Raw genomic sequence first — 21781 nt, forward strand, 5'->3', positions numbered from 1 at the left:
TTTATTCCTAGGACAGGGCCCAGACCAGGGTCCTCAATCTTGCTGGGCCTAGAATTCCAACTTTTGTGCCCTCAGCACCTTGAGGTTGTCGACAGTGCTTGGTGTCCTAGCATCGTAGAAGTAGGCAAATGTCCGTAGGAACAATGGCTTCCAATGGCATGGCCACCTATGCGCATCTATGAATACTGTAGTCCTCCCTTATTTGTGGTTTTCCTCTCCTTAATATCAGTTGCCTGCAGTCCAATGTGGTGTGAAAATATCAGATGAACAATTACAGAAATAAACCGTTCAGAGGTTTTAAATTGCGAGCCGTTCTCTGGAGTGTGACAAAACCTCACATGGCCCCGCTCCATACCGTAAGCATTCCTTTTTCCAGTGTGTCCACCTGTACACCCTCCCTGCCCGCTCGTGACTGGGAGGCCATCCTGGTGATCAAATCAACTGTCACCCTATCGCGGTGTTTGCGTCCGAGTCGCCGTATTTTACTTAATAATGGCCACAACGCACAAGAGCGGTCATGCTGGGAATTCGGATATGTCAAATAGAAGCCATAAAGTGCTTCCTTTAGGCGAAAAGGTGAAAGTTCTCTACTTAGTAAGGAAAGGGAAAAAAATTATATGCTGAGGTTACTGAGATGTACTGTCAGAACAAATGTTGTGTCTGTGAGATTGTGAAGAAGTTCAAAGAAATTCATGCTGGTTTCGCTGTCGCACCTCAAACTGCAAAGATTTTGGCCACAGTCTAGGCAACAATGTTTAGTGAAGATGAAAAAGACATTAAATTTGTGGGTGGAAGACATGGACAGGAGCATGTTGCAATAGATGGTACTGTCCGAGGTTTCGGACATCCGATGGGGGGCCTGATATTTACATCCAACGGATGAGGGGAACTCCTGGGATTTTAAAATACTGAAGAATGGGACTACATAAAAATAAAAAGGAATGAAAGAGAAAGTCAAAAGATTGAGCTGGGAGAGATATTTACAACTCGTAGAACATTCAACTCATACAATTTCCTTTATATCCAATGAGCTCCCACACACCAATGTGAAAAAAGACCAACGACTTAGGAGAGAAATGGGGAACACATAGGAAAACGTGGCTCCCCGACCCCCCAAAACAAGCGACTCTTGAATACAGGAGAAGATGCTCACCACCATGAAGATGAAAATAAAAGACAATGTGGTGAAATTTGGGACCTATTAATATAGTTCGAAACATTAACAACCTGCTGTGTTGGAACAGATTATCCTAGATTGCTTGTAGATGTAGAAATTAATACAAACGCTATACAAGTAAGCCTGTAAAATTTAAAATGTATGTATATATTTAAAAGTGTATCCTTAGACACATCCATATCACTTGTAGAGTGAGAGGCTGAATGTATAAACGGGTAAAGGGCAAAAACCACAGAGAAGCTCGGGAAGCCAAACCACAACCCCTGGAGCCACCAGCCCAGAAAAGCAAACTACAGCCTCTACGGCAATCAGTCCAGGAAGCCCAATCACAACCACTGCAGCAGTTGGCACACACCAGTCAGGATCGGGTCAGCAATGCCAGCTTGGGAATTTTGGCCCCAGTGTCCAAGTCAAGACCAACTAGAGAAAGCCAAATATGCTCTCAAAACCAATCGCGTCAGATGCTCTGCTTCCAGTTAGCCTGCTTACAGCTTCCCCAAGTCAACAACCTCCAATCCGAAAATACCCGGAACCCTCCTTCCTTTTTGATAGAGAACTTTGCTACTCCCCCGCCTACCTTTGAGTTTGCCAAATGCGACCGATGGTTTCTGACTCCCTTGCTTTCTATGTATATGTACAGCGAGCGTTTTCTAAACAGTCTGTTTGTTTTTGCTTGCGTCTTTTTCATTTATTTCCACAAATCCCTTCTACTAAACTTGCATGTATGAAAAATATATTCATATTCTTTGATAGAGCGATTTCACTTGTAGGATTTTATCCCACAAACACACCTGCCTCTATGCGTGTGCGCGCGCATGTGTGCATCTGTGTCCGTGAACAGGTGTCCCTGACGTCCAGGATAGACGTTTCAAGACGCCGGTGGATACATAAAGCCACAGATAGTAGCAAACCCAGTTGCCGTCAAAGGGAGCACGTTTCTTTTCGTTTCTTCCACCCGCAAATCGAATGCCATTTCCATCCTAACCAAGCAGCCATCGTGCAGCGAGGCCGAAAGGATCGCAGTTGGATGTGCGACGGCACGAAGTTTCCTTTCCTTCTTCACAGCTTCGCAGAAGGAAGACTTGCTTTCATGGGAGATCTTTGCAACCCTCACATATGATTTTCCCCTTTCCTTATGAAGTCCAGGACTTTTCACCTTTTCGGGTAAAGGAAGCCCTTTACGGCTTCTCTTTGGCATATGCGAATTGCCCGCATCACTCCTCTTGCACTCGGTGGCCATTACGAAGGAAAAGAAGTGTGACTTAAACGCAAGCTCTGCAATGTGGCGACAGTCGGTCTGAAAACGGAGATGGTTACTAAGTGAGCAGTGGCCCGGGAGCATCTAGGGCGTGGACGTGTAGCACAAAGGGATGACTCACGTCCCGGCCAGGCAGGCTGCGCATGCGAGATTTCATCGCACTGCTCTGAAGAGCCTGCAACTTCAAATTTCTGCCTTGTTCGTTTCTGAAATTTTCCATTTGATATTTTGGGACCTTGGTGGACAGAGGAAAACTGAAACTGGGAACGCGAAACTGCACGCAAGGGGGGAGGGGAGGGGGGGACTACTTTGAGGACTCTAGGATTGAGTCCAAGAAAGCCTTATCTGCTCCAGGATGGACAAAGGAGAGAGAGACGGCCAATCTCTTGTATATCATTTTATTTACAAATATGAACACGATCTGGGGACGATATGGATTGGTTAAAACTCTGTCCTTCTTTCCAAAGAGGCTAGTTAACATCCTCAGTGCAATTGGTGTTAAAACCTGCTGCGAGACTGAGGATTCAGAGCTTGGGGATTCTGAAGCGTCCACCAAGCAGGGCGGCAGCGTCCCAGGTGCAGCGCGTGAAAACTGCAGGATTCAGATCCAGGAGGTCCCACCAACGAAAGACGCCAGTGTCCTTTGCAAGTCCCATTCCCCGACTCGAATCGCCTTTGAATTCCTTCCCAACCACCCCACCGCCCCCCGAGTTCTCTGTCCAATGCGAGTCCTCGGCTCATCGGCGGGAGTATGTGTTCCTGTAATCTCGGATCGTCTTGGCCATGAGCGGGGCTACTTTCTTGGCGGCGGCTTTCCTGGTGCTGGGGCCGCAGGAGGGGGGCCTCGCAGGGAGCGGGTGAAAGCGGCTGTGGCCACCGGTGCTGCTGGAGGGGGGCCGGCTGCTCTCCTGTGGGCGTGGGGCCGGCTGCACCTCGGCTTTATCGGGGATGGCCGCTCCTCCCGAGGCAGGCTTTTCCTGCCTCCTGGGAACCTCACAAGGCTTGTCGAGCACAGAGTGGAAGAAGATCATCTGTGTCTGTCGGCCTCTGGGCCTCTCGGCGCGTGCAGAGCGGATCTTCATCGTCACCAGCCGGAGCCGCCGCTCTCGGGCCTCCCGGAGCCGCAGGTACATCTCCCGCCACGACTCGTGCTCCTCCGGCCGGGCTTCCTTAAAGTCTCGTTGACAGCGCCTTTTCCATAAGTGGCCCGTTTCTTTCGCTAGTGTGGGATTGTATTTCTCGATGATGCGACCTGGCTGATCGGGCGTGCACCCCTTCCACGCGGGCTCCGGAGCAGGACACGGGTCTCCCCCCGCTTCCCGGACAGCAGGGACGCTGGTCCCGAGGGCCCACACCCGCCGCTCACACGCAGTCACGGTTCTAGGCAGGCCGGCGCTCCTGGGGCCCGAGTACACCGGCATCTTCGAGTTCCTTCGGCGTCCCGTAGGAAATCCACCCTCTTCTTCTTGCTGGGGGGAAGGGAGTGCGTGTATCTCTGGCGGGAAGGAGGACATCAGTTCAAGGACAGACAGTGCCCTGTCACTGGCCCGCATCCCGGGTAACGGGAGGTCTGGCAGCACCGGCGGGGCGTCGGTGGGGACCCTTTTCAGCTTGGCTACGTGCGCTCCGGGCGGTGGCGGCTCCTCTGTCTCATTTTCCTGCACCTTGGCTAGTCTGGGAAGCAGGCTCCCATTTTCACGAGTGCGTTTAGAGTCCGTCTCGTGAAGGTCTTTGACTCTCAGAGTAGTGGCCAGAGTTTTCACCGTCCTTTCCTTTCCCTTCCAAGGCCGGCCATAGGTGGAGTATGCCTCAAAGGGCACAGCAGGCTGCTCAGAGTCAGCCTCCATATCTGCCAACTCCTCCTCTTCAGGGAGGGAGCTCTCCCAGGTGGAAGGTCTGCGTATCCCTTCTCGAGTGCTGAGCTTGTTGGAAAGCTTGCCTGGCACCGTGGGCAGCAGGCCTCCTGCGCCCTCTCCTGTGTCTAAGCCTTCTGGGCTTGGCTTCTTTGTTTCGTCTGCTTTGGGTTCGTCAGAGTCTTTGTCCCTCTTCTCCTCTAGGTGGTTGTCCCGAGCAGCGTCCAAGGCGGGTAGAGAGGGAACGCAACCGAGCTCCGATGCCTTCTCTCTCCTGGCCCGCCTAGAGGGCGGTTTGTCCTTGGTACTGTCCCCCGAGATGGCCCTTGGACCTTCCTCTGGGGAGAAGGCCTTGTGGGATTTCTGGCTGAATCCAGCAGGGAACATCTCGTCGTCCCCAGCCCCCGCCGGGCCTTTCTGCCTGTGGGAAGATACCTGCGCCGGGCTTGGGCTCACGACGGCCCCTTGCCCCCGGGGTTTGCCCAGGTGTCCCTCTTGACGGAGTCCCGGACTGCCCTGAGGGGCATCAGCGTGGCCTTTTCCAGGCTTCTGGCGGAGAACAGCGGGCTCGGGGCCCTCCTCCTCCGGGGGCACGCAATGGTCCACGCACATCTGGTGAGGACCGGCAAGGGACAGACGGATCCGGATGTGGCCATCGCCGGAAGACGCCCAGTCTGAGGAGGAAGCCAGTGCAACTGTGTAGCGCTTGGTGCTCCCGCCTCTCCTGTCGCCACCGGGAGACCCCTTGGGAGGTGTTTGGAGCTGCGAGAGTCTCCTGTGCTTTCTGTGTCCGCGCTCCGTGCCGTCGGATGGGCTCTCGGAGGCTCCGTGGCTTTCTGGGCAGGCGCCCTGCACCTTCGGCTCCTTCGGAAACTCCTCCCTGGGGCGCTTTCGGGAACGGCTCTCCTCCAAGGCCAGTTGTTCAGGCCGGGTGTCCCGCGCCACGACCAGCAACTTCTTCCACTGGGCGGCTAAGTCCCTGGCCAAGCTGCCCACGTGCTGGTGTGTGCGCAAGCGCTTGACCGTCTTGCGGACTCCAGTCTCCGCCAGGGAGTGTGCTGTCACTGGCAAGGCGGAGAGTTTCTTCAGGTATTTCGCCAGCTTCTTGGGATCGGAGTGGGCAGCCAGGCGCGCCTGCAGCTTGACCACGGCGTGCAGCGCCCCGTCGGCTGCCATGGCCGTCCCGGGCGCAGCCTCGTCGGCGCAGCTGGGCGGGCGTCGCTGCTTGGGCCGCAGCTCTGTCCTCAGTACAGCGAGCAGCTCGGTCTGGGCACGCGGGTCCTCGCCGACCGCCGCCGGGCTGACCTGCTGCTTTTGCTTGGGGGTGCGGAGCCGCCGCCTGGAAGAACCGCCGCGAAGCGCTGTCCGAGGTAGAAGGAAGCCTTAGCGCGGGACTCCCGTCCTTATAAAGCCGGCACGCCCCGCTCCCGGGCTGTGAGCCGCGCCCTGATGACCAGCAGTGATTGGTCCTGGGCTTCCTCGCCTCTTGACTGATTGATTGCGTTACCAGGACTCAATCAGGAGTGACCTCTGTGGGTGGAGTTCCGGACACCGGCAGCAAGGTGTGCGAAAACACGTATTCCCCGATGCAGTGGGTGGAAACGCTAATTGCTACCACCTGTTTGTAGAGCATATTGACAAGATCGAGCGAAAAGAAAAATTCCCATAGGCGTTGACCGAGCAATTCCACTCTTAGCATTTTATAGCGTAAAGAGTCAATTCCGCAATGCTGTAGAAACACTCCACGTGCACACACACGCACACACACACACACACACACACACACACACACACACACACACACACACAGGTGTACACAGAGACCTAGAACCCAGCAGTTTCATTGTCCACTTATCCGTAGGCCGGACAGTGCATTTCATACCCTCCCTAACCTAAGCTAGGCGGGAGCATTTCTCAGAAATCTTTCCTTCATCCTCTTTCCAGAATCCCTGGAGAGAGTCATGTAAACATTCAGCCATCAGAATAGCCAGTGAACACACTGATCAGAATGAATAGGAAGGTAAAGACTTGGGACAGAGGGACCTCCAGATCCTAAACTGATCTTTACCTTGTTGACGACTTTCTTAAAATAACAAACAAACAAACAAAAAACGTAAACAGCCTATCAGAGAGGCTTATACAGAGGGATTTGATTCCATGCTTGCAAAATGGTAGCTGTCCAAACTCCAAACAAAAGTGTTTCCTCCTTTTTCCTTTCTAGAATCACGGAGTTTGTCAGTGTCTTCAGCTCCACCGTAGGTGATGAGGACCGAGTCGTTTAGAATTCTGTTTGGATATGGCGCTGACTCAAAAATGGCTTTTGTCCTCAGCAGAGTGTGAAGCAGCTTGCACTTGGGATCGCCTGGCCTTGAAACAATAATGTCACTTTGGAAATTCAGTTTTTATCAAGAGTAGAAAAAGAGATAGAGATAGGAAAACACAGATTTACCTGTGATGCTTGTGCAGGGGTCATGCTGACCTTCTCTGTCTCGTTCCAATCTTAGTACATGTGGGGCTGAAGTGAGCAGAAAATTCAATGTTCCACTAGAATGAGGCTATGTCCGATCAGTATTCCTCCGCTACTTGGTTTTTACCCAACTGAGCGTAAGGATCCTCTACAGTACTCGAAAGCCACGGAAGCTCTGAGAAGGAACTGCTTCAGTGTTTTTCGTTTGACCACACGACTAAAGACAAATAAATCACAACTGGTATGAACACACAGGAACGGTTTTTGGAAAGTCACGACTGATTCGCATATTCGTGTGTACAGGCCAAATAATCCTGAAACAGAGTCACTTTTATTAATCGTCATGTGTCTTTCGGTGTGCTTTTCGAAAGTTAGGTGAGTCTTTTACATTAAAAAGTATCTAGTGTAAGTGTGAGCTAATTAATAAGGTGGTTGACTACTTTTTTAAAGGAGTGTTGTTCTATGCCTTAGCTCTTCTTAATTGCGTTGGGACGCTGAAAAAAAGCCAGAGAAATTGAAGATTTCATTACGTCGATGTTTTGCTCCGAAGAACTGAAGTTTACTAAACTTTCAACGCTCAGACATTTACGCATCTATCGAAATACCAATAGCTGTAAACAGTGTGTACTTTTAAGTACTAATCGACCAAACTCTAAGTCATTATGAAGCTAAGCTGAGTGTTAAGTAAGTCTTGCGTTTTAAGTGCTCCGCTCTGTTCTTACGCGAGGAAGATTAACCACTTCGCTACTGACCACTGCTGCGGCCTTGTGGGCATCTTCTAAAAATCTGTGGCTGCTGTTGAACCATATTCTTCCTGTACGTGGACCAGGAAAGGGAAACTGATCAGACAACCTGGAACCCTTTGCTAATGCCACACTGCTGTTCTTGGAGACGACTTCATCTTCCCCCCACCCACTCCTCCTCTTCTAGGTTTTCATGGCACTGTAAAGGGCTTTGTAAATGGTTTCTTGGTTTTTACTTCGTTTTATATTTATTACCGATTTGTAGATTTACAACCGGCCTTTGTCACTGATCTTACTTTAGCAACATTGGCAACTTCATTTACTGATCCTCACAGTTTATGTTTGAAGCCTTCGAACTTTTCTCAACATGTAATTCCATTATCCGTGCACAAAGACAGGGATAATTCTTTCTTCCCTTCCTTCTCTCTTTTTAAAAATTCTTACACCACGTATTTGTTTTTCTTGTCTAATCTTACTACTTAGGACCTCCGTGTTAGTCAGTTCTCTGTCGTTTACAAGAGAATACCCGAAACTGGGTCTATCTAGAGAAACAGAGTTTAGTTTGTCCAGTTTTGGAGGCTGGGAAGTCCGAGGTTCAATGGGCTTGTCTGGTGAGGGCCTTCTTCTTGATGGGGATGTGCCGAGTGACCCGAGGCAATGCAGTTTATCACAGGGTGCGGGTGACCAAAGCGAGCTAATATGCTTCTTTCTCTCCTGATAAAGCTGGTGCTGCCACTCGGGTGATAACCCATCCATCCACCAACTCATCCATCCGTGATGGTATTAATTCACTCAAGAGGGCATAGCCCTCATGATTCAATCACCTCTTAAAGACCCCACCTTCAACGCTGCTACATTGGGGATCAAGCTTCCACGTGACCTTTGGAGGGGACAAGCATTCAAATCACAGCAACGTTAATAAGATGTTGCGTAGAAGTGGGGATAAGAGGCATTATTGTCTTTTTCCCAATCTTGAAGGGAAAGCTTTTGGCATTTCATTAGTCAGTCTTATGTTTCCTGCAGGTTTTTCGTAGAGATCGTTTTGTCAGGTCAAGGCAGTTGTCTTCTATTCCTACGTTGTCCGGGGTTTTTGTTTCCTGTCCTTGTCTTTCCTTTTACTTTTTAAAAAATATCAACGATAGGTTGTACATTTTATGAATCACTTCTCTGCACTTTTGGAAATGATGACCTAATTTCTTTATTTTGCAATGTGGCACACTGACTGTATCACGTGATTCACTAACCCTAAACCAACCTTGCCTCAGTCCTAAGACACACTGAACTTGAATATTACGTATCACTGATTCAATTTGCTCCTAGTTTGCTTTGGATTTGTGAGTATATTAATGAATGGGATTGGGCTGTTCTAATGCTTTCAGTGTCCTTGTCAGGTCAGAGCTCTTACACATCTTTTATTGAATACTTCTATAACTATTTGTCTTCTGGATACTATCGTAAATGGTATTAACTAAAATAGTTTTTCGAAAGTGTTGCGATAGTTTCAGTACATTGAGTCCCCCATGGATCTGTCTCAATTGTTTGTTATTCCTCATACTTCTCTGTGTTGTTCTTAAGTTGGCATGTGTGCCAGGCAGTGTAATTGAGACTTTATTTTTAGAAATAATCTGAGATGAAGGATGATGGTATCCTCTCACAGAGGTGATTTAGGTTTGTTTCTGCCTTGCGCCTGGAGCGAGGCCCGGCAGTCCAGGAATATCTGAATCCCGTTTCAGGGACTGAGGGTTTTCTGGGCCGCATAGGCAATGGGTAGCAGAGGTTGGGCAACTTAACTTGTTGTCTGTATTTATTCCTAGGACAGGGCCCAGACCAGGGTCCTCAATCTTGCTGGGCCTAGAATTCCAACTTTTGTGCCCTCAGCACCTTGAGGTTGTCGACAGTGCTTGGTGTCCTAGCATCGTAGAAGTAGGCAAATGTCCGTAGGAACAATGGCTTCCAATGGCATGGCCACCTATGCGCATCTATGAATACTGTAGTCCTCCCTTATTTGTGGTTTTCCTCTCCTTAATATCAGTTGCCTGCAGTCCAATGTGGTGTGAAAATATCAGATGAACAATTACAGAAATAAACCGTTCAGAGGTTTTAAATTGCGAGCCGTTCTCTGGAGTGTGACAAAACCTCACATGGCCCCGCTCCATACCGTAAGCATTCCTTTTTCCAGTGTGTCCACCTGTACACCCTCCCTGCCCGCTCGTGACTGGGAGGCCATCCTGGTGATCAAATCAACTGTCACCCTATCGCGGTGTTTGCGTCCGAGTCGCCGTATTTTACTTAATAATGGCCACAACGCACAAGAGCGGTCATGCTGGGAATTCGGATATGTCAAATAGAAGCCATAAAGTGCTTCCTTTAGGCGAAAAGGTGAAAGTTCTCTACTTAGTAAGGAAAGGGAAAAAAATTATATGCTGAGGTTACTGAGATGTACTGTCAGAACAAATGTTGTGTCTGTGAGATTGTGAAGAAGTTCAAAGAAATTCATGCTGGTTTCGCTGTCGCACCTCAAACTGCAAAGATTTTGGCCACAGTCTAGGCAACAATGTTTAGTGAAGATGAAAAAGACATTAAATTTGTGGGTGGAAGACATGGACAGGAGCATGTTGCAATAGATGGTACTGTCCGAGGTTTCGGACATCCGATGGGGGGCCTGATATTTACATCCAACGGATGAGGGGAACTCCTGGGATTTTAAAATACTGAAGAATGGGACTACATAAAAATAAAAAGGAATGAAAGAGAAAGTCAAAAGATTGAGCTGGGAGAGATATTTACAACTCGTAGAACATTCAACTCATACAATTTCCTTTATATCCAATGAGCTCCCACACACCAATGTGAAAAAAGACCAACGACTTAGGAGAGAAATGGGGAACACATAGGAAAACGTGGCTCCCCGACCCCCCAAAACAAGCGACTCTTGAATACAGGAGAAGATGCTCACCACCATGAAGATGAAAATAAAAGACAATGTGGTGAAATTTGGGACCTATTAATATAGTTCGAAACATTAACAACCTGCTGTGTTGGAACAGATTATCCTAGATTGCTTGTAGATGTAGAAATTAATACAAACGCTATACAAGTAAGCCTGTAAAATTTAAAATGTATGTATATATTTAAAAGTGTATCCTTAGACACATCCATATCACTTGTAGAGTGAGAGGCTGAATGTATAAACGGGTAAAGGGCAAAAACCACAGAGAAGCTCGGGAAGCCAAACCACAACCCCTGGAGCCACCAGCCCAGAAAAGCAAACTACAGCCTCTACGGCAATCAGTCCAGGAAGCCCAATCACAACCACTGCAGCAGTTGGCACACACCAGTCAGGATCGGGTCAGCAATGCCAGCTTGGGAATTTTGGCCCCAGTGTCCAAGTCAAGACCAACTAGAGAAAGCCAAATATGCTCTCAAAACCAATCGCGTCAGATGCTCTGCTTCCAGTTAGCCTGCTTACAGCTTCCCCAAGTCAACAACCTCCAATCCGAAAATACCCGGAACCCTCCTTCCTTTTTGATAGAGAACTTTGCTACTCCCCCGCCTACCTTTGAGTTTGCCAAATGCGACCGATGGTTTCTGACTCCCTTGCTTTCTATGTATATGTACAGCGAGCGTTTTCTAAACAGTCTGTTTGTTTTTGCTTGCGTCTTTTTCATTTATTTCCACAAATCCCTTCTACTAAACTTGCATGTATGAAAAATATATTCATATTCTTTGATAGAGCGATTTCACTTGTAGGATTTTATCCCACAAACACACCTGCCTCTATGCGTGTGCGCGCGCATGTGTGCATCTGTGTCCGTGAACAGGTGTCCCTGACGTCCAGGATAGACGTTTCAAGACGCCGGTGGATACATAAAGCCACAGATAGTAGCAAACCCAGTTGCCGTCAAAGGGAGCACGTTTCTTTTCGTTTCTTCCACCCGCAAATCGAATGCCATTTCCATCCTAACCAAGCAGCCATCGTGCAGCGAGGCCGAAAGGATCGCAGTTGGATGTGCGACGGCACGAAGTTTCCTTTCCTTCTTCACAGCTTCGCAGAAGGAAGACTTGCTTTCATGGGAGATCTTTGCAACCCTCACATATGATTTTCCCCTTTCCTTATGAAGTCCAGGACTTTTCACCTTTTCGGGTAAAGGAAGCCCTTTACGGCTTCTCTTTGGCATATGCGAATTGCCCGCATCACTCCTCTTGCACTCGGTGGCCATTACGAAGGAAAAGAAGTGTGACTTAAACGCAAGCTCTGCAATGTGGCGACAGTCGGTCTGAAAACGGAGATGGTTACTAAGTGAGCAGTGGCCCGGGAGCATCTAGGGCGTGGACGTGTAGCACAAAGGGATGACTCACGTCCCGGCCAGGCAGGCTGCGCATGCGAGATTTCATCGCACTGCTCTGAAGAGCCTGCAACTTCAAATTTCTGCCTTGTTCGTTTCTGAAATTTTCCATTTGATATTTTGGGACCTTGGTGGACAGAGGAAAACTGAAACTGGGAACGCGAAACTGCACGCAAGGGGGGAGGGGAGGGGGGGACTACTTTGAGGACTCTAGGATTGAGTCCAAGAAAGCCTTATCTGCTCCAGGATGGACAAAGGAGAGAGAGACGGCCAATCTCTTGTATATCATTTTATTTACAAATATGAACACGATCTGGGGACGATATGGATTGGTTAAAACTCTGTCCTTCTTTCCAAAGAGGCTAGTTAACATCCTCAGTGCAATTGGTGTTAAAACCTGCTGCGAGACTGAGGATTCAGAGCTTGGGGATTCTGAAGCGTCCACCAAGCAGGGCGGCAGCGTCCCAGGTGCAACGCGTGAAAACTGCAGGATTCAGATCCAGGAGGTCCCACCAACGAAAGACGCCAGTGTCCTTTGCAAGTCCCATTCCCCGACTCGAATCGCCTTTGAATTCCTTCCCAACCACCCCACCGCCCCCCGAGTTCTCTGTCCAATGCGAGTCCTCGGCTCATCGGCGGGAGTATGTGTTCCTGTAATCTCGGATCGTCTTGGCCATGAGCGGGGCTACTTTCTTGGCGGCGGCTTTCCTGGTGCTGGGGCCGCAGGAGGGGGGCCTCGCAGGGAGCGGGTGAAAGCGGCTGTGGCCACCGGTGCTGCTGGAGGGGGGCCGGCTGCTCTCCTGTGGGCGTGGGGCCGGCTGCACCTCGGCTTTATCGGGGATGGCCGCTCCTCCCGAGGCAGGCTTTTCCTGCCTCCTGGGAACCTCACAAGGCTTGTCGAGCACAGAGTGGAAGAAGATCATCTGTGTCTGTCGGCCTCTGGGCCTCTCGGCGCGTGCAGAGCGGATCTTCATCGTCACCAGCCGGAGCCGCCGCTCTCGGGCCTCCCGGAGCCGCAGGTACATCTCCCGCCACGACTCGTGCTCCTCCGGCCGGGCTTCCTTAAAGTCTCGTTGACAGCGCCTTTTCCATAAGTGGCCCGTTTCTTTCGCTAGTGTGGGATTGTATTTCTCGATGATGCGACCTGGCTGATCGGGCGTGCACCCCTTCCACGCGGGCTCCGGAGCAGGACACGGGTCTCCCCCCGCTTCCCGGACAGCAGGGACGCTGGTCCCGAGGGCCCACACCCGCCGCTCACACGCAGTCACGGTTCTAGGCAGGCCGGCGCTCCTGGGGCCCGAGTACACCGGCATCTTCGAGTTCCTTCGGCGTCCCGTAGGAAATCCACCCTCTTCTTCTTGCTGGGGGGAAGGGAGTGCGTGTATCTCTGGCGGGAAGGAGGACATCAGTTCAAGGACAGACAGTGCCCTGTCACTGGCCCGCATCCCGGGTAACGGGAGGTCTGGCAGCACCGGCGGGGCGTCGGTGGGGACCCTTTTCAGCTTGGCTACGTGCGCTCCGGGCGGTGGCGGCTCCTCTGTCTCATTTTCCTGCACCTTGGCTAGTCTGGGAAGCAGGCTCCCATTTTCACGAGTGCGTTTAGAGTCCGTCTCGTGAAGGTCTTTGACTCTCAGAGTAGTGGCCAGAGTTTTCACCGTCCTTTCCTTTCCCTTCCAAGGCCGGCCATAGGTGGAGTATGCCTCAAAGGGCACAGCAGGCTGCTCAGAGTCAGCCTCCATATCTGCCAACTCCTCCTCTTCAGGGAGGGAGCTCTCCCAGGTGGAAGGTCTGCGTATCCCTTCTCGAGTGCTGAGCTTGTTGGAAAGCTTGCCTGGCACCGTGGGCAGCAGGCCTCCTGCGCCCTCTCCTGTGTCTAAGCCTTCTGGGCTTGGCTTCTTTGTTTCGTCTGCTTTGGGTTCGTCAGAGTCTTTGTCCCTCTTCTCCTCTAGGTGGTTGTCCCGAGCAGCGTCCAAGGCGGGTAGAGAGGGAACGCAACCGAGCTCCGATGCCTTCTCTCTCCTGGCCCGCCTAGAGGGCGGTTTGTCCTTGGTACTGTCCCCCGAGATGGCCCTTGGACCTTCCTCTGGGGAGAAGGCCTTGTGGGATTTCTGGCTGAATCCAGCAGGGAACATCTCGTCGTCCCCAGCCCCCGCCGGGCCTTTCTGCCTGTGGGAAGATACCTGCGCCGGGCTTGGGCTCACGACGGCCCCTTGCCCCCGGGGTTTGCCCAGGTGTCCCTCTTGACGGAGTCCCGGACTGCCCTGAGGGGCATCAGCGTGGCCTTTTCCAGGCTTCTGGCGGAGAACAGCGGGCTCGGGGCCCTCCTCCTCCGGGGGCACGCAATGGTCCACGCACATCTGGTGAGGACCGGCAAGGGACAGACGGATCCGGATGTGGCCATCGCCGGAAGACGCCCAGTCTGAGGAGGAAGCCAGTGCAACTGTGTAGCGCTTGGTGCTCCCGCCTCTCCTGTCGCCACCGGGAGACCCCTTGGGAGGTGTTTGGAGCTGCGAGAGTCTCCTGTGCTTTCTGTGTCCGCGCTCCGTGCCGTCGGATGGGCTCTCGGAGGCTCCGTGGCTTTCTGGGCAGGCGCCCTGCACCTTCGGCTCCTTCGGAAACTCCTCCCTGGGGCGCTTTCGGGAACGGCTCTCCTCCAAGGCCAGTTGTTCAGGCCGGGTGTCCCGCGCCACGACCAGCAACTTCTTCCACTGGGCGGCTAAGTCCCTGGCCAAGCTGCCCACGTGCTGGTGTGTGCGCAAGCGCTTGACCGTCTTGCGGACTCCAGTCTCCGCCAGGGAGTGTGCTGTCACTGGCAAGGCGGAGAGTTTCTTCAGGTATTTCGCCAGCTTCTTGGGATCGGAGTGGGCAGCCAGGCGCGCCTGCAGCTTGACCACGGCGTGCAGCGCCCCGTCGGCTGCCATGGCCGTCCCGGGCGCAGCCTCGTCGGCGCAGCTGGGCGGGCGTCGCTGCTTGGGCCGCAGCTCTGTCCTCAGTACAGCGAGCAGCTCGGCCTGGGCACGCGGGTCCTCGCCGACCGCCGCCGGGCTGACCTGCTGCTTTTGCTTGGGGGTGCGGAGCCGCCGCCTGGAAGAACCGCCGCGAAGCGCTGTCCGAGGTAGAAGGAAGCCTCAGCGCGGGACTCCCGTCCTTATAAAGCCGGCACGCCCCGCTCCCGGGCTGTGAGCCGCGCCCTGATGACCAGCAGTGATTGGTCCTGGGCTTCCTCGCCTCTTGACTGATTGATTGCGTTACCAGGACTCAATCAGGAGTGACCTCTGTGGGTGGAGTTCCGGACACCGGCAGCAAGGTGTGCGAAAACACGTACTCCCCGATGCAGTGGGTGGAAACGCTAATTGCTACCACCTGTTTGTAGAGCATATTGACAAGATCGAGCGAAAAGAAAAATTCACATAGGCGTTGACCGAGCAATTCCACTCTTAGCATTTTATAGCGTACAGAGTCAATTCCGCAATGCTGTAGAAACACTCCACGTGCACACACACGCACACACACACACACACACACACACACACACACACACACACACACACACACACACAGGTGTACACAGAGACCTAGAACCCAGCAGTTTCATTGTCCACTTATCCGTAGGCCGGACAGTGCATTTCATACCCTCCCTAACCTAAGCTAGGCGGGAGCATTTCTCAGAAATCTTTCCTTCATCCTCTTTCCAGAATCCCTGGAGAGAGTCATGTAAACATTCAGCCATCAGAATAGCCAGTGAACACACTGATCAGAATGAATAGGAAGGTAAAGACTTGGGACAGAGGGACCTCCAGATCCTAAACTGATCTTTACCTTGTTGACGACTTTCTTAAAATAACAAACAAACAAACAAAAAACGTAAACAGCCTATCAGAGAGGCTTATACAGAGGGATTTGATTCCATGCTTGCAAAATGGTAGCTGTCCAAACTCCAAACAAAAGTGTTTCCTCCTTTTTCCTTTCTAGAATCACGGAGTTTGTCAGTGTCTTCAGCTCCACCGTAGGTGATGAGGACCGAGTCGTTTAGAATTCTGTTTGGATATGGCGCTGACTCAAAAATGGCTTTTGTCCTCAGCAGAGTGTGAAGCAGCTTGCACTTGGGATCGCCTGGCCTTGAAACAATAATGTCACTTTGGAAATTCAGTTTTTATCAAGAGTAGAAAAAGAGATAGAGATAGGAAAACACAGATTTACCTGTGATGCTTGTGCAGGGGTCATGCTGACCTTCTCTGTCTCGTTCCAATCTTAGTACATGTGGGGCTGAAGTGAGCAGAAAATTCAATGTTCCACTAGAATGAGGCTATGTCCGATCAGTATTCCTCCGCTACTTGGTTTTTACCCAACTGAGCGTAAGGATCCTCTACAGTACTCGAAAGCCACGGAAGCTCTGAGAAGGAACTGCTTCAGTGTTTTTCGTTTGACCACACGACTAAAGACAAATAAATCACAACTGGTATGAACACACAGGAACGGTTTTTGGAAAGTCACGACTGATTCGCATATTCGTGTGTACAGGCCAAATAATCCTGAAACAGAGTCACTTTTATTAATCGTCATGTGTCTTTCGGTGTGCTTTTCGAAAGTTAGGTGAGTCTTTTACATTAAAAAGTATCTAGTGTAAGTGTGAGCTAATTAATAAGGTGGTTGACTACTTTTTTAAAGGAGTGTTGTTCTATGCCTTAGCTCTTCTTAATTGCGTTGGGACGCTGAAAAAAAGCCAGAGAAATTGAAGATTTCATTACGTCGATGTTTTGCTCCGAAGAACTGAAGTTTACTAAACTTTCAACGCTCAGACATTTACGCATCTATCAAAATACCAATAGCTGTAAACAGTGTGTACTTTTAAGTACTAATCGACCAAACTCTAAGTCATTATGAAGCTAAGCTGAGTGTTAAGTAAGTCTTGCGTTTTAAGTGCTCCGCTCTGTTCTTACGCGAGGAAGATTAACCACTTCGCTACTGACCACTGCTGCGGCCTTGTGGGCATCTTCTAAAAATCTGTGGCTGCTGTTGAACCATATTCTTCCTGTACGTGGACCAGGAAAGGGAAACTGATCAGACAACCTGGAACCCTTTGCTAATGCCACACTGCTGTTCTTGGAGACGACTTCATCTTCCCCCCACCCACTCCTCCTCTTCTAGGTTTTCATGGCACTGTAAAGGGCTTTGTAAATGGTTTCTTGGTTTTTACTTCGTTTTATATTTATTACCGATTTGTAGATTTACAACCGGCCTTTGTCACTGATCTTACTTTAGCAACATTGGCAACTTCATTTACTGATCCTCACAGTTTATGTTTGAAGCCTTCGAACTTTTCTCAACATGTAATTCCATTATCCGTGCACAAAGACAGGGATAATTCTTTCTTCCCTTCCTTCTCTCTTTTTAAAAATTCTTACACCACGTATTTGTTTTTCTTGTCTCATCTTACTACTTAGGACCTCCGTGTTAGTCAGTTCTCTGTCGTTTACAAGAGAATACCCGAAACTGGGTCTATCTAGAGAAACAGAGTTTAGTTTGTCCAGTTTTGGAGGCTGGGAAGTCCGAGGTTCAATGGGCTTGTCTGGTGAGGGCCTTCTTCTTGATGGGGATGTGCCGAGTGACCCGAGGCAATGCAGTTTATCACAGGGTGCGGGTGACCAAAGCGAGCTAATATGCTTCTTTCTCTCCTGATAAAGCTGGTGCTGCCACTCGGGTGATAACCCATCCATCCACCAACTCATCCATCCGTGATGGTATTAATTCACTCAAGAGGGCATAGCCCTCATGATTCAATCACCTCTTAAAGACCCCACCTTCAACGCTGCTACATTGGGGATCAAGCTTCCACGTGACCTTTGGAGGGGACAAGCATTCAAATCACAGCAACGTTAATAAGATGTTGCGTAGAAGTGGGGATAAGAGGCATTATTGTCTTTTTCCCAATCTTGAAGGGAAAGCTTTTGGCATTTCATTAGTCAGTCTTATGTTTCCTGCAGGTTTTTCGTAGAGATCGTTTTGTCAGGTCAAGGCAGTTGTCTTCTATTCCTACGTTGTCCGGGGTTTTTGTTTCCTGTCCTTGTCTTTCCTTTTACTTTTTAAAAAATATCAACGATAGGTTGTACATTTTATGAATCACTTCTCTGCACTTTTGGAAATGATGACCTAATTTCTTTATTTTGCAATGTGGCACACTGACTGTATCACGTGATTCACTAACCCTAAACCAACCTTGCCTCAGTCCTAAGACACACTGAACTTGAATATTACGTATCACTGATTCAATTTGCTCCTAGTTTGCTTTGGATTTGTGAGTATATTAATGAATGGGATTGGGCTGTTCTAATGCTTTCAGTGTCCTTGTCAGGTCAGAGCTCTTACACATCTTTTATTGAATACTTCTATAACTATTTGTCTTCTGGATACTATCGTAAATGGTATTAACTAAAATAGTTTTTCGAAAGTGTTGCGATAGTTTCAGTACGTTGAGTCCCCCATGGATCTGTCTCAATTGTTTGTTATTCCTCATACTTCTCTGTGTTGTTCTTAAGTTGGCATGTGTGCCAGGCAGTGTAATTGAGACTTTATTTTTAGAAATAATCTGAGATGAAGGATGATGGTATCCTCTCACAGAGGTGATTTAGGTTTGTTTCTGCCTTGCGCCTGGAGCGAGGCCCGGCAGTCCAGGAATATCTGAATCCCGTTTCAGGGACTGAGGGTTTTCTGGGCCGCATAGGCAATGGGTAGCAGAGGTTGGGCAACTTAACTTGTTGTCTGTATTTATTCCTAGGACAGGGCCCAGACCAGGGTCCTCAATCTTGCTGGGCCTAGAATTCCAACTTTTGTGCCCTCAGCACCTTGAGGTTGTCGACAGTGCTTGGTGTCCTAGCATCGTAGAAGTAGGCAAATGTCCGTAGGAACAATGGCTTCCAATGGCATGGCCACCTATGCGCATCTATGAATACTGTAGTCCTCCCTTATTTGTGGTTTTCCTCTCCTTAATATCAGTTGCCTGCAGTCCAATGTGGTGTGAAAATATCAGATGAACAATTACAGAAATAAACCGTTCAGAGGTTTTAAATTGCGAGCCGTTCTCTGGAGTGTGACAAAACCTCACATGGCCCCGCTCCATACCGTAAGCATTCCTTTTTCCAGTGTGTCCACCTGTACACCCTCCCTGCCCGCTCGTGACTGGGAGGCCATCCTGGTGATCAAATCAACTGTCACCCTATCGCGGTGTTTGCGTCCGAGTCGCCGTATTTTACTTAATAATGGCCACAACGCACAAGAGCGGTCATGCTGGGAATTCGGATATGTCAAATAGAAGCCATAAAGTGCTTCCTTTAGGCGAAAAGGTGAAAGTTCTCTACTTAGTAAGGAAAGGGAAAAAAATTATATGCTGAGGTTACTGAGATGTACTGTCAGAACAAATGTTGTGTCTGTGAGATTGTGAAGAAGTTCAAAGAAATTCATGCTGGTTTCGCTGTCGCACCTCAAACTGCAAAGATTTTGGCCACAGTCTAGGCAACAATGTTTAGTGAAGATGAAAAAGACATTAAATTTGTGGGTGGAAGACATGGACAGGAGCATGTTGCAATAGATGGTACTGTCCGAGGTTTCGGACATCCGATGGGGGGCCTGATATTTACATCCAACGGATGAGGGGAACTCCTGGGATTTTAAAATACTGAAGAATGGGACTACATAAAAATAAAAAGGAATGAAAGAGAAAGTCAAAAGATTGAGCTGGGAGAGATATTTACAACTCGTAGAACATTCAACTCATACAATTTCCTTTATATCCAATGAGCTCCCACACACCAATGTGAAAAAAGACCAACGACTTAGGAGAGAAATGGGGAACACATAGGAAAACGTGGCTCCCCGACCCCCCAAAACAAGCAACTCTTGAATACAGGAGAAGATGCTCACCACCATGAAGATGAAAATAAAAGACAATGTGGTGAAATTTGGGACCTATTAATATAGTTCGAAACATTAACAACCTGCTGTGTTGGAACAGATTATCCTAGATTGCTTGTAGATGTAGAAATTAATACAAACGCTATACAAGTAAGCCTGTAAAATTTAAAATGTATGTATATATTTAAAAGTGTATCCTTAGACACATCCATATCACTTGTAGAGTGAGAGGCTGAATGTATAAACGGGTAAAGGGCAAAAACCACAGAGAAGCTCGGGAAGCCAAACCACAACCCCTGGAGCCACCAGCCCAGAAAAGCAAACTACAGCCTCTACGGCAATCAGTCCAGGAAGCCCAATCACAACCACTGCAGCAGTTGGCACACACCAGTCAGGATCGGGTCAGCAATGCCAGCTTGGGAATTTTGGCCCCAGTGTCCAAGTCAAGACCAACTAGAGAAAGCCAAATATGCTCTCAAAACCAATCGCGTCAGATGCTCTGCTTCCAGTTAGCCTGCTTACAGCTTCCCCAAGTCAACAACCTCCAATCCGAAAATACCCGGAACCCTCCTTCCTTTTTGATAGAGAACTTTGCTACTCCCCCGCCTACCTTTGAGTTTGCCAAATGCGACCGATGGTTTCTGACTCCCTTGCTTTCTATGTATATGTACAGCGAGCGTTTTCTAAACAGTCTGTTTGTTTTTGCTTGCGTCTTTTTCATTTATTTCCACAAATCCCTTCTACTAAACTTGCATGTATGAAAAATATATTCATATTCTTTGATAGAGCGATTTCACTTGTAGGATTTTATCCCACAAACACACCTGCCTCTATGCGTGTGCGCGCGCATGTGTGCATCTGTGTCCGTGAACAGGTGTCCCTGACGTCCAGGATAGACGTTTCAAGACGCCGGTGGATACATAAAGCCACAGATAGTAGCAAACCCAGTTGCCGTCAAAGGGAGCACGTTTCTTTTCGTTTCTTCCACCCGCAAATCGAATGCCATTTCCATCCTAACCAAGCAGCCATCGTGCAGCGAGGCCGAAAGGATCGCAGTTGGATGTGCGACGGCACGAAGTTTCCTTTCCTTCTTCACAGCTTCGCAGAAGGAAGACTTGCTTTCATGGGAGATCTTTGCAACCCTCACATATGATTTTCCCCTTTCCTTATGAAGTCCAGGACTTTTCACCTTTTCGGGTAAAGGAAGCCCTTTACGGCTTCTCTTTGGCATATGCGAATTGCCCGCATCACTCCTCTTGCACTCGGTGGCCATTACGAAGGAAAAGAAGTGTGACTTAAACGCAAGCTCTGCAATGTGGCGACAGTCGGTCTGAAAACGGAGATGGTTACTAAGTGAGCAGTGGCCCGGGAGCATCTAGGGCGTGGACGTGTAGCACAAAGGGATGACTCACGTCCCGGCCAGGCAGGCTGCGCATGCGAGATTTCATCGCACTGCTCTGAAGAGCCTGCAACTTCAAATTTCTGCCTTGTTCGTTTCTGAAATTTTCCATTTGATATTTTGGGACCTTGGTGGACAGAGGAAAACTGAAACTGGGAACGCGAAACTGCACGCAAGGGGGGAGGGGAGGGGGGGGACTACTTTGAGGACTCTAGGATTGAGTCCAAGAAAGCCTTATCTGCTCCAGGATGGACAAAGGAGAGAGAGACGGCCAATCTCTTGTATATCATTTTATTTACAAATATGAACACGATCTGGGGACGATATGGATTGGTTAAAACTCTGTCCTTCTTTCCAAAGAGGCTAGTTAACATCCTCAGTGCAATTGGTGTTAAAACCTGCTGCGAGACTGAGGATTCAGAGCTTGGGGATTCTGAAGCGTCCACCAAGCAGGGCGGCAGCGTCCCAGGTGCAGCGCGTGAAAACTGCAGGATTCAGATCCAGGAGGTCCCACCAACGAAAGACGCCAGTGTCCTTTGCAAGTCCCATTCCCCGACTCGAATCGCCTTTGAATTCCTTCCCAACCACCCCACCGCCCCCCGAGTTCTCTGTCCAATGCGAGTCCTCGGC

The 21781-nt window shown here is 49.6% G+C and overlaps 2 protein-coding genes and 2 non-coding genes across 4 annotated transcripts; all 4 read right to left on the reverse strand.

Annotated features, from left to right (window-relative positions):
- Positions 1-3172: 3172 nt before the first annotated feature.
- LOC134361625 (elongin-A-like) lies at positions 3173-5464 on the reverse strand. Its single transcript, XM_063076641.1, has one exon. The coding sequence runs from the start codon at positions 5462-5464 to the stop codon at positions 3173-3175; it is 2292 nt and encodes a 763-aa protein (XP_062932711.1).
- A 1245-nt stretch (positions 5465-6709) lies between these two features.
- On the reverse strand, positions 6710-6814 carry LOC134362263 (U6 spliceosomal RNA). The gene has a single exon (XR_010021542.1). It is a non-coding gene; the product is annotated as a U6 spliceosomal RNA (small nuclear RNA).
- A 5659-nt stretch (positions 6815-12473) lies between these two features.
- On the reverse strand, positions 12474-14765 carry LOC134361626 (elongin-A-like). Its single transcript, XM_063076642.1, has one exon. The coding sequence runs from the start codon at positions 14763-14765 to the stop codon at positions 12474-12476; it is 2292 nt and encodes a 763-aa protein (XP_062932712.1).
- A 1251-nt stretch (positions 14766-16016) lies between these two features.
- On the reverse strand, positions 16017-16121 carry LOC134362265 (U6 spliceosomal RNA). Its single transcript, XR_010021543.1, has one exon. It is a non-coding gene; the product is annotated as a U6 spliceosomal RNA (small nuclear RNA).
- Between the last annotated feature and the right edge of the window lie 5660 nt (positions 16122-21781).

The sequence above is a fragment of the Cynocephalus volans genome, chromosome 13 (assembly GCF_027409185.1).
Source record: "Cynocephalus volans isolate mCynVol1 chromosome 13, mCynVol1.pri, whole genome shotgun sequence".
Taxonomy (NCBI): Eukaryota; Metazoa; Chordata; class Mammalia; order Dermoptera; family Cynocephalidae; genus Cynocephalus; species Cynocephalus volans.

Excerpts from the sequence above, each read along its gene's own strand:
- LOC134361625 (XM_063076641.1), bottom strand. The coding sequence starts at position 5,464 with ATGGCAGCCGACGGGGCGCTGCACGCCGTGGTCAAGCTGCAGGCGCGC.
- LOC134361626 (XM_063076642.1), bottom strand. The coding sequence starts at position 14,765 with ATGGCAGCCGACGGGGCGCTGCACGCCGTGGTCAAGCTGCAGGCGCGC.